The sequence below is a fragment of the Gorilla gorilla genome, chromosome 6 (assembly GCF_029281585.2).
Source record: "Gorilla gorilla gorilla isolate KB3781 chromosome 6, NHGRI_mGorGor1-v2.1_pri, whole genome shotgun sequence".
NCBI lineage: Eukaryota > Metazoa > Chordata > Mammalia > Primates > Hominidae > Gorilla > Gorilla gorilla.
Window position 1 is genome coordinate 43387132 of NC_073230.2, and position 17714 is coordinate 43404845.

At 39.2% G+C, this 17714-nt stretch overlaps 1 protein-coding gene and 2 pseudogenes across 1 annotated transcript in view; 2 read left to right on the forward strand and 1 right to left on the reverse strand.

Moving 5' to 3' along the window:
• LOC101137006 (septin-7-like) overlaps positions 1-16740 on the forward strand; it is a 28907-nt gene extending 12167 nt beyond the window's left edge. The window contains exons 6-8 of the mRNA XM_063708050.1: positions 7698-7866; positions 13769-13908; positions 14947-16740. Of these exons, the coding sequence (XP_063564120.1) occupies positions 7698-7866; positions 13769-13908; positions 14947-14986 (349 nt within the window). The 3' untranslated portion in view covers positions 14987-16740. The remainder of the gene's footprint in view (positions 1-7697; positions 7867-13768; positions 13909-14946) is intronic.
• On the forward strand, positions 9201-9609 carry LOC109027780 (transmembrane protein 250-like; annotated as a pseudogene).
• On the reverse strand, positions 12251-13050 carry LOC101133465 (protein phosphatase 1 regulatory subunit 14B-like; annotated as a pseudogene).
• Positions 16741-17714: the final 974 nt, after the last annotated feature.

Below are 17714 nucleotides of genomic sequence, written 5' to 3' on the forward strand. Positions count from 1 at the left end.
AAGAGATGTGTGAGGAAGCTGGTAACCATGTCTGTGCCCTACTTTTAAAAAATTTTTCATTATTGAAGATCACAATTACATCATATGTCACTTAGCAATGGGAATACATTCTAAGAAATGTGTCATTGGGCTATTTCCTCATTCTGTAAACATGATTGAGTGTACCAACATAAACCTAGATGGTAGAGCCTTCTGCACACCTAGATTGTGTGGTCTAGCTATCGCTTGTAGGCAGTAAACCTATACAGCATGTTACTGTACTGAATGTTATAGACAGTTGTAACATAATGTTAAGTATTTGTGTATCTAAACATAGAAAAGGTGCAGTAAAAATACAGTGTAAAAGATTACAAATGGTATATCTGTATAGGGCACTTGGTGTGAATGGAGCTTGCAGGACTGGAAGTTGCTCTGGATGAGTCAGTGAGTGAGCGGTGAGTGAATGTGAAGGCCTAGGACATTACTGTACACTACTGTGGACTTTATGAACACTGTACACTTAGGCTATACTAAATTTACTTTTTAAATTTGTCTTTAGTAATCTTATTTTGCTGTAACTTTTATAATAAATTTTAAAAAACTTTTTGATTCTTTTGTAGTAACACTTAGCTTAAAACACAAACACATGAACAGATGTACAAAAATATTATCTTTATAATCTTTATCCCGTAAGCTTTTTTCTATTTTAAAAGTTCTTTCTTTTTTCACTTAAAACTTTTTTTTGTTAAAAATGAAGACATAAACTTACACATTAGCCTAGGCCTATTCAGGGTCAAGATCATCAAAATGCTACCGGGCAGTAGGAATTTTTCAGTTCCTATGGGCCACCATCATATATGCAGTCCCTTGTTGACTGAAATATCATTATGCAGTGCATAGCTGTATTACGAAACCATTTTAAATAATGTGCATTTGTAGCTCGGTGTTATCTACCATTAGACAATAATCCTGATGGATCAACTATATAAATACATAATACAAGTTCTCAAAGTAGCTATGGTGTTTTCCATAGTGGTTAACATGCTTTATCATGGAATAGAAAAATGTCCCTTCTTAAATATTTAAAATACAAGATTCTGTTTGAGGTAAGCCTCAATACATGAACAGAAGGAAGGCTTTTTATCTCTTTTTAGCAAAATGTTTATTGAGCAACTTTGGCACAAAAATTTAAGGATCCATCATAGTGAATATTGTTCATAAAATCCTAGTTCACTTTAAACTCATTCTCACTAATGATGAATGTTTTAACTCATTAAAAGAAACACATACACAAAGCTACTGATAATTTTGTATATTAAAAGAAAATATACAAAATATACAAAAAATATATGTACTTATACAATATATTTTTTAAAACATTTGTTATGTTGTCGATATAAGGAATTGTTTAATTGTTCCCATGTCTCAAATGTAAGGCTTTTTAAAGTAGTGCTGTTGGATGCAGGTAAGATAATTCGGAGAAAAATAGTAAACCTTACAGTATCATTAAGTTTTTTTCCGCATACACAAAATTCTGTGTAGATACGTGAGTTAAACTATATCCCAGGTGAAAACATAAATAGTAGAATTCTACTGGAAATATATCTCTTAAAGAGAGGAATCATACCATACTTTGTCTATGCGAATAAGAAAAGAGATGTTTGCATTGCTAAAAAGCAAATTGCCCCAGGAGCTAGCATAATATTTTATTTTATGTTAATAATAAGTAGGAAAATAAACATTTGAGAAGATCAAGCCAACTAGGGAATGGCTGTAATTGGAATAGATATTTGATATGATTTGATAAATTAGATTGTTACTACTTCATTGAATAACACATACTGAATCTGAAAGAAATCGCTTAGAAGTTTATCTATTGGTTGTATCTTACATTGTCTTGAAAATGTTAGCAATTTCAAAAAACATTTTTGTTAAATTTTTCTTTAAAAGTCATTGACAACTTATGGTGCTTTAGCTGATGTAAGGTGCTTTTCCTCATAGCTCAGTACATATCCATGAATAACTGAAAAGAAAGACTAATGTTTAAATAAGTGAAGTAAGCAGGTATGAGTTAGGCTTCTTTTAATGTTCTTTTTGTATTGCTCTCATGCGACTCTCCATAGCAATGTATTCTTTAACAGTGGTAGTGGGGAGGGGTTGAGAGTTGCAAGAATTTTGGAATGGAACATGAACCTACTGAAAATTTATAGTTAAATTGATCTTTGGCAATGTATGCTTCGCAAAGTGCTAATCACACTTTGGTTTTAGAATATAAGCTAAACTTTTTAAAGATGTTAGACATTGAATAGTAAAATACATTCATGTGCCACATAACGATGTTTTGGTCAATGACTGACTGCATATACGACAAGATCCCATAATATTATAATGTCTATACCATAGAGCCTAAGTGTGTAGTAGGTTATACTGTCTACGGTCATGTAAGTACACTCTGTTGTTCACACAATGACAAATGAATTTCTCTGAATGTATCCCCATTGTTAAGCAGTGCGTGACTGTAGATCAATTTATCTTATATTTAAATTTTCTGAGGTAGTTTTGGGCAAACTGTAGAGGCTATTGAAACATGAAATAAAAATAAAAATTAAAAATATATGTGTAGATGTCTGAAAATGTGCCTTTCTGTTAATAGCCCTGGAACAATTCTATTTTAGAGGGACTTAAAACAAGAATTAGATGCGTTGTTTAAATCTGAAGAATAGCTGAACTTATCCAGTCAGCTATAATTTGTCTCAAGGTTAGATCTGGAGAAGTGGATGCTGTTCTTAGCAGCTATCCAGTAATTACCTGTTTCTGACAAAGAACGTATGGAGCCATCAAAGTACTTCTTAACCCCTTAGAGAATGTATCTTGCATCCCTTATGGAGGGTAATGGGTGGCTGAAAGCCACAGAAAGGGTAGCCTCTCAAATCAAAGGAAATTCAGCAAGGGTCTTTAAAGGAAAGGGGAGAAGAGTTGGTCATATCAGATTGCTGATCTCTTAAAGGAAGTGATTCCCAATAAGAGGAGGGCCATCTTGTTCAACTTCCTTCTTGAACTTTTATCTGCCTCCTTTTTTCTTGATCTTCCTTGCACATTTACTTAAAATCACATTTGATTGGTGACTCTTTTTCAGAACTGATGTGTATCATTGGTACCAATTGTGACAATAGATACCTTGCTCCAAGTTGGGGCACACCCTAGTCTCTCTTTCCCTTATGTTAATTTATTTTTCTGTTCTCCATAGCCTTTTCCATCAGTCATCCTGGGAAAACTTTATAAGTAAATGACTAAAAATACAGGTTCCAAAGGCAGATCCTCAGAATTCTTCATACAAGAGTTTTCATTGATCTAAATAGAAATAAAGATAATTTTCTGAAAATTTCAAGTTGTTTCAAAAAATTAAACGTATTTAGTTATATCTTTTACTCTTTATTCAAGTGTCCTTTCATAAAATTATAATGATAGTAGTTGGAGTTTTGTTTATGTTTGGTTTTAATACTCTTACTTGGCAAAACAAGATGTTGGCAACCATTATTATTCAAAATTTTTGGAAATTTTTATTGATCTTTCAAATTATTTAAGTGAAATTCCTTTGGAAAATTTTGCACATAGTGACCTACTAACCACTGGAGCAAAAAAGTATGTCAATCTACTTGCTTAATGTATTCTTTAGGAAAGACCACACACATAATTTAAATGAAACATGATTGTTTTTTATTATACTCCAAGGGTGGGTCACGTGTAATGCAGCAAAGTAGAACTTGACTAGGTCATCCTTCTGTGGTGGCTGTAATTCTCTTATTGGTCACATGAAGGGGTGTGGCTTGCAGGAATTTTAACCTTATAAAGACAACCCTAGAAGGAGCTAAATCTTTAGGGATTTAGTTTCATATTCGGGTTATGTTGTAACCATTTTCTTTTGCTTATTTTACTAGGCTTTTTTCATTTCTTTGGGTTTTTAATTTCGCTGATAGGTTTATAAGCTTTACTACTATACGTGTGTGGGTAAGAGTTTCCTATTTAAAAGCAGGCAGGCAATGATATAACTTAAATGGTTTTTCCAGCTGTTTAATAAAAGGTTTTACTTGGAAAAAAATAGTAAATGTGAAGACAAAAAGTGATTTCCCTATATTTTCTGCCTTGTAAGCATAATTTTTTGTTTCAATTTTCTAAAAATTAATAAATATGTCTAGAAGTGAGGCATTAATATACAAATTAAAAATGTGAAATATTTTTACTGGTGAGAGACTTCAAAAAATTCATTTTAAATATGCATGAACATTTTTTCACAGTATTTGAGTATGTTCGGTCAGATTATTTTTACAAGCCTAAAAACTTACAGTATCTTAACTGTTAAATATTGCACATTTCTTTTAGAAAGTACACACATTTAGCAGGTTTAGAACTTTGAACAGACTTTCAGAAGATAATTGCACAGCATATTTATTTTCATAGTGATTTAGTGTAATGATTACGAACATAATTTGGGAAATAAATTAGCTTTAGCGAATTTTACTGTACATTTTTTATTTAGGGCACATACCTTCATAATTTAATTGTGAAAGCTACGCATTTGCCTTTAATTGAAGCTTTTAGCATGCTTTACTTTTAATGTGCTAAATCGCTAATTTTTGTTCCTTTAGATACGATACAGTTGAAGGCATGTAAGGTGGGGAATTGTTTTTCCAAAGACATAGTAGTTTTACTATACAGGGATTTTTAATACTTAAATTTTGAATTTAAAAGAAGTTTTTTTTTTCCCCTTCGAGATGGAGCCCTGCTCTGTCACCCAGGCTGGAGTGCAGTGGCACGATCTTGGCTCACTGCAACTTTTGCCTCCTGGGTTCAAGCAATTCTTCTGCCTCAGCCTCCCAAGTAGCTGGGATTACAGGTGTGCACCAGCACATCTGGCTAATTTTTGTATTTTTAGTAGAGATGAGGTTTCACCATGTTGTCCAGGCTGGTTTTGAACTCCTGACCTTGTGATCTGGCGGCCTTGGCCTCCCAAGGTGCTGGGATTACGGGCGTGAGCCACTGAGCCTGGCCTAAAAGAAGATTTTGAAACATCATTGCATGTTTTCTCTGCAGTCTCTTATTTTCCCCTTGTAGTTATTTAAATAATAATTTAGGTAGCAAAATTACCTGCTCCTTCCCAAGGATAAAGTAAAATAAACATTTTATAGATGAGGTATATAAGTAGGAGTAGATATTTAATTATATCTGATTTCTAATTTAATGTATTTACAATCACAATTATATTGTTGAATAATCTTAAGTTGCTTAAATATACATATTCGGTTACTTAAGATTAGTAATTAATCGTTTTTAGATTATTTCTTTTCTAGAGCCTAAAAAAGATTTTTGGGGTGTTAGGGGACAGTGGGAATTATAGACTCTTTGAACATGTAACAAAAGCTTTGGACCCTTTCACTGGAAGAATGCTGGCAAACACATTTGGTATGCTGTTTCAGGGCAGTCACTGACACTGTGTGTGCTCAGATCAGAGGCAACTATATTAAAAAACACCTGCCATTAATATGAGAAATATATTATTAAGAAGGATCTCATCAACTTTTAACCAAAAAACAAAAAAAGATATTTACACTTGAAAATGTATTTCAGCTGACTCCACTTTTTTTTGTTTTTTTTTTTTTTTTTGGAGACGGAGTCTCACTCTGTTGCCTAGGCTGGAGTGCAGTGGCATGATCTCCGCTCACTGCAAGCTCCGCCTCCCGGGTGCCACCACGCCCAGCTAATTTTTTGTATTTTTAGTAGAGATGGGGTTTCACTGTGTTAGCCAGGATGGTCTCGATCTCCTGACCTCGTGATCCATCCGCCTTGGCCTCCCAAAGTGCTGGGATTACAGGCGTGAGCCACCGCGCCCGGTCTCAGCTGACTCGCTTTTAAAATGCAGGTTCTTGTTCTAAGTTAATATGTCTGGTTACTTTCATTTTCAGAACTTTTGATCCATTGCTTAATTGGAAAAGTAAATGGCAGGTTTGCATGTAGAAGTAAGTTTTCTTTCAGTGAAGAAATATCCTTGAGTTAAATAACATTTTATTCTAATTTACGCAATTGTGAAAACAGATCATCTTAATTAAGAAAAACTGGTAGCCAGTATTCTGTCTTTTTTGTTTTGTTTTTAACATTTTCACTCTAGCTCTCTTGCCTGCTTCCTTTATAGAAAAGATTGCTATGATGGTCAGAAATATTTAGCCAAATAAGGAGAAAAGACATCATAATAAGAGTGTGTCAAATCAGGGTTAAAAGTTATGGGTGAAATCCAAGGTCTGGTTTTTGTTTTTAAGCCATGAGTTAATTCTTTTCTTAAAATTAGTGTATTACAATAAAATTTACCCATTTAAAATATAAACCTTAATGGTCAAAGCCTGTTTTTATGGAGACAAAACAAGCATGCTTTATTAACAAATTCAAAGAAGGATCTACCTCATTTAATTTGTCCCAGGGTATTGAATAATTTTCAGAGACTCTCAAAGCAAAGAGCCCACTTATCTTTCTGCTCCTGGGCTGAAAGCACTAGGTACTTTGGTATTCTCTTGTGTCTCTGTGAGTAAGTATATTGGCCTTAACATAAATCCCACCTGTAAATATATCTCAGTGTGAAAAATTTTGAACACAATTGTCCAAAGAGATTTGAGTCCATGGACTTTAACATCAAGAGAGTGAACATTTTTTTTATTTAACGATGCTTATGTGTATATTCTGGCATTTAAAAAAATAAAATATTTGCTTCTGATTATCTCTAAAGTATGTGTGTGTGTTTTAAATCATTGAATTTAAGACTGAAATATTTGAGTTAAGTGGAATTAATTTTTTTTTTTTTTTTTTTTTTTTTTTTTTTTTTGAGACGGAGTCTCTCTCTGTCACCCAGGCTGGAGTGCAGTGGTGTGATCTCGGCTCACTGCAAGCTCCACTTTCCAGGTTCACGCCATTCTCCTGCCTCAGCCTCCCGAATAGATGGGACTACAGGCGCCCGCCACCATGCCCAGCTAATTTTTTGTATTTTTTTTTCAGTAGAGACGGTGTTTCACCCTGTTAGCCAGGATGGTCTTGATCTCCTGACCTCGTGATCCACCCGCCTCGGCCTCCCAAAGTGCTGGGATTACAGGCATGAGCCACCATGCCGGCCAAGTGGAATGAATTTTCAAGAGCACTGAAGTTACTATAAGGGGCCTAGAAATATTCTGTATACCTAAATAGTGCTCTAGGTATTGACTAGTAGTGATTTCCAGCATATCAATTCAGTTACCAAAATAAATAATAATATTGTTCATTTTTGTGGTGTTAGTAGCTGTCTTAGAAGAGATTGTAACACTTGAAATTTTGGTAAAACTAAAAATACTCTACATACATTAACTTCATTACTCATTTTCTGTTTTTCATGTTAAAATGTTGTTTAAAGAACAAAATTAAATGATTTTCTTCTGATATTTTATTCTGTGAATGTATTTTGGGAATTTTTTTCCCCATTTTCCTTCTACAGTTTATTTGGTATGTCATCATCCTTAGATTTGATATGTAGTAGGTTTAGAGAACATCTTTGCTTTTTACATTTTTTTCATAAGTTTTATATATGAAATATCATGGAAAGAAGTGCTAGGTTATAAATATATTAATAATGGCATATATACATATATATCTCTCTTTGTTTTCATCAAACTGTTTCATAGTTCTATTATAATTTTTATTCACAGACATTTAATGATTACCCTTAATATTAATGACAGGAGCCCTCTGGCACAAATGGAAGAAGAAAGAAGGGAGCAAGTAGCTAAAATTAAGAAGATGGAGCTGGAGATGGAGCAGGTGTTTGAGATGAAGGTCAAAGAAAAAGTTCAAAAACTGAACGACTCTGAAGCTGAGGTAATCAGTCCAATATTCCAGTTCTTAGCAGACATTGTGTTCCTTTTTAAATAGTATCTTCAGTAAAATTTATAGATAATATAACCTTCTTATACATATTTTTTAAAAATTAATACCCTAGCGTAACAAAATGGAGAAATTTCTAGAAGCAAGCCCTGTTTACAATAAAATAATATAGACTTCAATACATAAGTGCTTGGACATAGTGTATTAGGTAGGACAGCATAATAGAGTACTTACAATGAATTATTAAAGTTATAATGAACAAGTGTGAGTTGTGAAAAATAAAATTATAAGCCATTCCATACAGGTGGCATAAGAACACTAAAGATGAGAGTTTGGGGTGGATGTATGCACAAAAACTAGTGCTAGGATAAAAATAATTGACCAGACTTATTTGTGTATGAATGAAAAAGAGGGAAATAACCTTTATTGAACTAAAGACATGCCTGGATAAATTACACACAATTAAAGGAGAGAAAATTAGGGAATGTGATATTTTTGCTAACAGGTTGGGCCTTATTTATAATGTAGTGTCAAGGTAACTCCTAGCGTCGCAACATTGGGCAGGGTAAAGACAAAACATCCCAGCAGACATATCTACTATCTTGAAACCCTTCTAGATGTCGAGTTATACATTTAGTTTCTATTAATCAAAAAGACCTTGGAGACATTTCCTTCAGTAGGTGGCAAGAAAGAAAAGATGGAGAAAAGGATAAACTTAACATAAGAATCCATAGAGCAGTAGTTTGATAGATATCTGAGAATAGCAGAAAAAAAATTGGGTAATCCCAAAATAAATCAGTGATTTCAGTATGAAGTTTTCTCAACATAAATGTGTTATAATTAAAAATTACAGGCCCTTGAGAAGCGTGGAGTCTGGGACGCCCAGCGCGGGCCCGGAGCAGGGGGAAGGGAAGCGCAGCTCCGTCCGCGTGGGTGGAAGGGACGTGAGGCCGCCCTAAGGTGGTGGTCAAGGAAGGGCTCTACGGCTCCCAAGCTAGGCCAAACGCCTCCGGCGGCCGCGCCCAGGCGCCCCTTCCCCTGTGGGGCAACCCTAGCGGGGAATGCGTGAACCACCTCCGTAGCCGCCCCGCCAGCACCCCCAGCCGTGCGCCCCTGCACCATGCAGCTGCCCTGCGCATGGAGCCCCGAGGGACAGCAGGCCCGGCCCCCAGCACCACCGGCCTGCTGGGAGGTTCGGGACACTGGCGTCGCAGCGGAGAGGGCATCGGGCCAACGCCTCCCCGGAGGCTCAGCTGCGGGCTCCCAGGCGTAGGCACCCATGGCCCTTACGCTGACCGTAGCTTGGACGCCGCTGCCGCCGGGGTCCAATGCCGGTCATGCCCATCCCGCAGGGGGTGTGCTCCTTCCATGGTCCACACACCACCTGCCTGCATGCGGTCTGTGGGCCCGTGGGCGCCTCCCACCTGGCCCGCACCAAGTACAACAACTTCGAGGTGTGCATCAAGACGCGCTGGCTGTAGGGCTTCATCCACTTCCTGCTCTACTTCAGCTGCAGCCTGTCACTGGGGCACGCTGGCCGCCTTCTTCTGCCTGCAGTACTTGGGCGTTAGCGTCCTCCTGTACTTCCAGCGCAAGCTGTTCGTGCTGCTGCTGCTGCTGGACCGCTGGCGCGTGAACTTCCGCCTGGTGAACGAGCTGCTCATCTACAGCATCCACGTCACCATGCTGCTGGATGGGGGCCTGGGCTGGTGCTTCATGGTCTTCGTGGACATGTGAGGGCCGTGGGCGCGAGCTTGATGTATCGTCCCGGCCTGTGGCTGTGTCCTCTCCATGGGTGGGATCGGCCAGGGCCTTCCCTTCCGCCCATCCCGCAGGCAGTCGCTGCTGCCCGGCGCCCATGGAGAGAAAAGAAAGGGCTAAGACTTCCGTGATGGTGCGAACGCCGTCCCTAGGCTGGCTTCCTGCGCCCACCCTCCCCGTGTGCACTCTCAGGGGCGGCGCCCACCTGCTGGTGGCTCCTGCTCAGACGTCTTCAGGTCGTACTGCGGGGTGGGCCTCTCTCCAGGACCACAGCTGCCAGGGACTTTAGACATCACCCTGGGAGGCCGCTGGACACAGAGGGCTGTATGCCCAGGAGCAAATCCAGAGGGGGGTGGCCTGCCCGGCTGCACAGCCCCTTCCTGCGTGCCCTGGTCCCAGCCACAGCCAACGGGACACGGAAGACTCCCCTCCCTGACACACCACGCTGCCACAAAGCTGCTTACTCTGCCCTGGGCCGCCTGAGGCCTGGCACTGCCCGCGGACCACCCTCTGTGTCTCACCTGAGGGGCTGTGTGGGTTCTGAAGCCCCAGCCACCCTTCAGGGTCACCTTGGATTGTGTAGATGCAGTCTAGCAGGGGGCCGGAGTGGGGCTCAGGTGGGAGGGGTCTCAGCAGGCTCCCAGCTCGGGCTGGCCTGGGGGAACCCCGGGAGCCAGGGGCCAACTCCAGCAACACTGGCCTGTCTGCCTGTTCCTGTAGGGCTGTATGTCCTGCAGATGCTGTGGATTTCTGGGGAGGAACCTCCATTCCTTTCTGGCTTTTTTTGCGGGGGAGGACTTTGGGCCTCTTTCTTTGAGGGAACACCCTCAAAGAAAGCCTGGGAGATTGAGGCTGCAGTGAGCCAGGATGGGGACTTGTGTGTCCGAGTGTCCGGAGCAGGCGGCAGAGGCTTCAGTGTGGCAACCACAGCCCCGGAGCTTGTGTGGCACCAGCAGCGTCTTAAAGCCTCGGGTATATGCTGAGAACTACTCTCTGAAGGATAGAATGTTAACATTTACAGGACCCGTGAAGAGCTCTGGGCCAAGTTCCCACTAATACCCTAAGCCATTAGAGAATTAGGCATGCCCATTCTAGATGCTTTGTCTTTTATGAAACCACATCTAGAGTGTGTTTACCAACATCCCTGTGGTAATGAGTTTGCAAATCATATGATACATGTAAATACATAAATAGGTAAAGAAACCCTTTTAGCCTTAATACAGTTTCTCCTTAAATTCATTATGCTGGAAATATTTGGGGCACAGCCAGCAGCACGGTACATCAGCCACAGCACCAAGCATCTTTCATTTATTGTGTCATCTAGTGCACACCACAGCCCTACAAGGATATTATTGCCCATCTCCCCTTTACAGATGAGAAGAAGGATAAGTTAACTTAGTATGCCAGCATTTAAACCCAGTTAATTTTTAGGTTTGCTGTTAATTGCTAGATAGGTCTACAGTCCTGTTTTTCACAATTTCAGAATGGAAAAAGCTCTGAAAACTGCAAAACCTAAGATGAACTAAGTTTTAATCCTACATATTGTGAATATTTATATATTTTACTGAGAAAAATGAAAAGTAATGTGTTTGATTATACTTGTTGCCCCAGATAGCCCAGGAGGTATTTTATAAACATATACTCCTTTCTAAGCAGTGTTGTCATTTTAATAACAGAAAAATGTTGAACTTTGAAAGGCATCTGACCCCATGGGTTTCTTAAGAGTGAGATTGTGACCTATACCTTTATCTACATGCAGTTAACACAAAAGATAATTACTTACATATGACATAAATGTAAGTTAAGGAATGATGAACACTGTAAGCCCCACCACCAGCTTAAAAAAATAGAATGTTATCAACTCATTTGAAGACGCTGTGTGCCTGTCCCCTATTGTACCCCTCTCTCTCCATTCCCAGAGGTAACTACTATTCTGAATTGTGTATATGTGGTTCCCTTGCATTAAAAAAAAATAACTAGAAACACTTTCTTATGTTCCTACTTTCTGACATTTTCTTAGTAACTTGTTTGCTGTCATCAGGAAGATTTCACCTGGTTTGACTCATGTTTGCTTAAATGTGTCTTACGTGATTTTGTTTTGTAGGAATTGCATGAAATAATTGAAATAGGAATAAATCTGAAGTCACTTCGGGCTTGCAAAAAAGAAAACAAATTGTATGCAAAATTATATTATAATCCAAATTCAAGATGTTAACTCACCAATGTAGTAAAATCTATAACAGAACATAATTCCTGGGTAACTGAAGGTCTTGAATAGCCCTTGGGTATTTGGCATAGTAGGATTTAATCTGATTTTTAAAGTTCGTTGACTTTTTTCAGAAATGGATTGACTTGCGCCTAAATGAAATTACTTATCTAATGATCTCTTGGACGTAAAGCTCTTTGTTTCTTCAGTTATTTTGCATGAGTGTTTCCCACCTCTCAGTCAGCATTCTTTACAGCATTAATACACAGAGGAGGAAGGACCACCTGCATTAGAATCACTGTAACTTGTTGAAAATCCACATTTCCAGACTTAACACCCAGATATTATTTTTTATTTTATTTTATTTTTTTTAGTTGCACCAAAGGCGGATCCTAGCTAAAAAGGGCCCGCGCTGCAGATTCAATATAAAAACACAAAAAGTCCCACCAGTTTAGTAACAAAAACCCCAAAAGTGAAAACTGAGGGGGCAGAGGAAGAGACCCCGGGCCAGGGGCACGAGGAGCCCTGCTCATGGCACCAGGCCTGGCCGTAGGGTCCCCCAGTATTGCTGTTGCTAGGAGGTCGGGGGGTAGCGATTGTCCTGTGGGAGCCACCGTTTGCCTGGGTCGGGGACCCTCATTTCTTCTGGGGTGTGCTCAGCTTCTGCATGCCCCGGATCTTGTCCAGGAGGCCAGAGATGAAGGCCTCTGTGGGTTTGTAACAGTCAACCAGCAGCTCCTTGACCCTGGCAGCCCAGGCATCGTCAGTCTCCATGTCCAGGAACTCATCCACATCAATCTCCAGTTCTGGGATCTACTCTTTCTGGCAGTCGCAGAGGCACGTGAGCTGCTCCAGGATCCACTCCTCTAGGTTGAGGCGCTTCCGTAGCTCCTTGCCGTCATACTTGACGGTGACCTTCCCTTGGCGCCTCACTGGGCTGTCTCCTGCGGCCCCAGAGGGGCTCTGAAAGTAGACGCGTGGTCCTGGGCCGCCACTGCCCGGCCCGGGGGCCAGGGCCGCCAACGCAGCGCCCCCGCGCGGTGCCGCTGTCCGCTTTGGCGGCCGCCGGGACCACGTGCACGCGTCGGGCCGTTCCCTGCGCCGCCGCCTTCGGGAGGCCCGCCGGCTGGCTCTGGTTAGGTCCCCGGCTCCGCTCCATGCTGCTCGGCAGCGAGGGCAGCGGCGGGGGCACCCGGGGGCAGCTGCAGCATGCGGAGCCCCCGGGCAGGGCCTGGCCGCGCCCCGCTCCCTCCCCGCCGATCCGCCTGCCCTTTGTCCCCGTGACCGCCACCCCTTAACACCCAGATATTCTAATTCAGTACATCTGAGTGAAGTCCAGGATTCTATATTTTTAACAAACATCCCAGGTGATTTGAATGAAGACCAGTGTCTGAGAACCACTGCTTACAGGAATCGGAGTACTTCACTGGCATCTTTGAGCTCTTAGGGTCCTAAACTACCTGCTTTCTTTTCACTTGTCTTAGCTTTCTACACTTGGAATTGGGTGGCTTGTTCAAGTCCTGGTTCTTCCACTTTCTGGCTAGCAGTCTTGGGCAAGTCACTTAAATTCTGCAACTGTTTCCTCATCTGTACAATGAGAACAGTGACCACTGCCCAGCCTCCAACATATCTGTGATTAAAGAAAAAGGAGATAAGATAGTAATTTTCCATTATAAAGTACCACACATTGTTAAGTTTATTGCTTCTTTTTTCCCCCTGTTTCCCAAGATTATTGTCTTGGGTCACTGGCCTTTTCCATGGCAGGTCCTAAAATAGGTGGAGTCCTTGACAGTGCTTTCCAGGTAGTACTCTGAATTTACAACAGGACTATTCAGTGCTCATACTCTTATCATTAGGAGTATGGATGAAACATACCTATGCTTCTGATTTCTTAAATAGTTTTGTTTTATATATTGTGCTGTGATTTAGCTCCAGCGGCGCCATGAGCAAATGAAAAAGAATTTGGAAGCACAGCACAAAGAATTGGAGGAAAAACGTCGTCAGTTTGAGGATGAGAAAGCAAACTGGGAAGCTCAACAACGTATTTTAGAACAACAGAACTCTTCAAGGTAACTAATAGCAGATTACTCAGAAATGTGTGTATTAATGTTTTAAAGAATTGTTTTCCTACTTATTTAAAAAACATTAGAATAATACATAAAAAGTCATCACCCCTTATCATGCATTCCAAACACAACGGTTTCCGTGGATAAATATTTTTATATGGATGGATACAGTGTGTGTTCCTTAGCAGTATTTTTTCAGTACATCTTTCATGACTTAATATTCATAATTATGATTTAGCAACTTCATAACATTCTCCCCAGTTAACTCACCTGAATTGGATTTCTTACCTCCTCCCCCCAATTATTGGACATAAGGGTTGTTTTCAAATTTTGGCACACAAAGGGAACATTGCTGAAAACCTATTATATATTTAGGGTTACATTTTAATTGTGCTGAATTATGTTTTTATGATAAAATTCTTAAGACAAAATGTTAGATATTTAATTTCCAATACAGCTAATCAGTTACTTTCTCTTAATTTATACAAAATTCAATATTTGTACCTTGATTTTCTTTTCCTTCATAGTTTCATTTAAAACTGAAAAGTGGCATTCCTATAAGGATTCTATAATTTATCCTCATTACTAAACATTTTCAGATTTGACATTTGTTCTACTACACTAGCCTACTGTTAACATTTTCCCCAAAGAAGAGGAAAATAGATTTGTAAAAGCAGTTGCACTTCAGAATGCAAATGACAGTGGGGGAAAAGAACACCCTGTTTGATGCCAGTTGATATTTTTCAGTTTGTGCTGTTTTATTTGGGAATAATTGTTCTTGTATATTAAAGTGGGGTTTTGCCATATTTTTTACTGCTTATCCTGGAATTTTGTCAAATATTTGATTGTCTAAGAAAATACTATTATAGGTTAACATTGTCTTAGTTGTTTACTTCTAAATCTTGTAATTTCTTTAAATGAAAAAGTAGTATCTGAAAATCCCAACATTGTTGTAATTGGGTTAGCTATTGTTGTTATCATGTTGTCTATCATGTTTATAAAATGGTCACTCATCTTGATTATTTTCCTTTCATCATTTAGAACCTTGGAAAAGAACAAGAAGAAAGGGCAGATCTTTTAAACCCTCTATTGACTACCAGTTACGTATTAGTTGCCAATATGCCAGCTTGGACATCAGTGTTGGATCCGTTTGACCAGTTTGCATTAGTTTTATCCATAATGATGGATTTAACAGCATGACAAAAATTATTTTTGTTGTTGTTGTTCTTAATGGAGATTAAGATGCCTCGAATTGTCTAGGGTGTTCTGTACTTAGAAAGTAACAGCTCTAAGTAGCTTTCCTACATTTTCTCTTTTTTTTTAATTAAACAGATATCTTCGGTTTAATGTAAGAGAACATTTTACAGTTGTACAATCATGTTCTGGTGGTTTGATTTTTTACAGGATATTCCAAAAAAAAAGGACTCAGGAAGGTTTTCATTGAGGATAAATTGCCATAATATGATGCAAACTGTGCTTCTCTATGATAACTATAATACAAAGGTTCCATTCAATGCAGCATATACAATAATATAATTTAGTCTAACACAGTTGACCCTATTTACTGACACTTCCATTGTTTATAAATACACATGGGGAAAAAAAACCCCTATATGCTTACAGTGCACCTAGAGGTTTTTTTTCTATAACAGTCTCTTTTTGTTTGTTTGTTTTGGATTCTTTAAATATATATTATTCTCATTTAGTGCCCTCCTTAGCCAGAATCTCATTACTGCTTCATTTTTGTAATAACATTGACTTTAGATATTTTCCATATATTGGCCCTGCTAAAATAGAATATAGCATATTTCATATGGTAGGAACCAACAAGAAAACTTTGCACTAACTCCCTTTTTACACTTTATGGTAAGTAGCAGGGGGGAAATGCATTTATAGATCATTTCTAGGCAAAATCATTTCTAGGCAAAGCTAATGACCAACCTGTTTCTACCTATATGCAGTCTCTTTATTTTACTAGAAATGGGAATCATGGCCTCTTAAAGAGAAAAAAAGTCACCATTCTGCATTTAGCTGTATTCATATATTGCATTTCTGTATTTTTTGTTTGTATTGTAAAAAATTCACATAATAAGCCATGTAGTGATGTAATAGAGTGTGGGGGTTTCAATATTCTACAGTCGATGTACAAGAGTAGAGTATGTTTGGGAAGAAACTTTTCAAGTTGAATTTGCCTCCTCTATGATGACATATCTTATATGCTTGTGCTGATTTTCTAATTTAAGAGATACCATATCTCTCTATTCATTTCTATCTCTCATTTGTATGCTTATTTTTCTGAGAACAATTTTTTTTTTTTCCAGACAGGGTCTTGCTTCGTTGCCCAGGCTGGAGTGCAGTGGCATAAACACGACTCACTGCAGCCTCAACCCTCTGGGCTCAAGCAGTCCTTCTGCCTCAGCCCCTTGAGTAGCTGGGACTGCAGGCGTGCACCACCATGCCTGGCTAATTTTTGTATTTTTTGTAGAGATGGGGTTTCATTATGTGGCCCAGGCCGATCTCGAACTCCTAAGCTCAAGTGATCCACCCACCTCAACCTCCCAAAGTTCTGGGATTACAAGCATGAGCCATCATGCCTGGCCTCTGAGAAGTTTCTAACTCATTCAGATTAGGTATACTCTCAAGTCCCTGGAAACTGAATTTTTTAACTGGAAAGAGAGTGGTGTAATTTCTCAAGGTCAAATGATGTATATTTTAACATAATACATAATTTAAGTGTAATTAATGTAGCCCAGTTTATTATCTTGAAATGTTTTACCCTATTTACTTTTTAAATTAATGACCTAAGCAGAGGGAATAATTATAAGTCAATATCAGAGATTGTTGTTTGGGTGTTTTTTATTTATTTTTTTCAGTGTTTGTGTTGAGAGATTGGGTTAACACCTCTAGCCAAAAATGTTTGGTTTTAGGGAGGCTAAGAACAACCTACCGAATTTGGAGAATGCAAAGGTAAAAAATTTATACAGACTGCCTGCCTAACTGATTAAGTACTACTGCTTCTGGGAAATATTATTTCAAAATTCTATGTATTATAATAACAGATTTCTAAGACACATTCATTATTCTACCATCCTAATGAAAACTTCAGAAGTTTTTATCCATGGCATGCCCAGGGTGTCACCTGAATCTGATGTAGGATCTATATAACTTTACTAGGTCTTTTTATTGTTGACTCCGGTCTTAAGTATATTAGAAGGCTCGTTTTGCTATTTGGTCTGTGGATTTCTGAAAGGATCATTCACAATACATGTAAAATTCAGGTAGGCCTAAGGAAAGGCCAGCCTGTAGAAAGCAAAACGGCAGTGTCTGTTCTCCACTGTCAGAGGCATTATGTAATTGAAGTATCCTGTTAGCCACTGTCTTTCTGCTAATAAAGTGGGGCTGAACAAGTAAGCACTAATAATACCAGTGAACCACTTGGGCACCTTGTGGGTAAAGTTTTGCTGCCACCTAGTGGAATGGGATATCATTGCTTCCTTATCAGGTTCAGAAGCAAGTTGTGAAGTTGCTAATAAAATGGACACAGAGCTTCTTTCTGTGTAGCTCAGGCTGTAATCTTGAAAGCTGAGGAGATACAGACCCATGCCTCTCGGACTCATTAGCTAGGTGTCACCATTGCCACCTGCACATTCTGACCCACCACATCTTAATATGTTTTGTCCTCTTGGAGAAATTAATCTAGGAGTAGAAGTCAGAATATGGTAGGTGAGGGGAAGAAAGGAAAGATGGCTTGATAGCCACGAATGCATCAGGAGCAAAATGTTGACTCAGAAAGTTATCTAGATCACAGT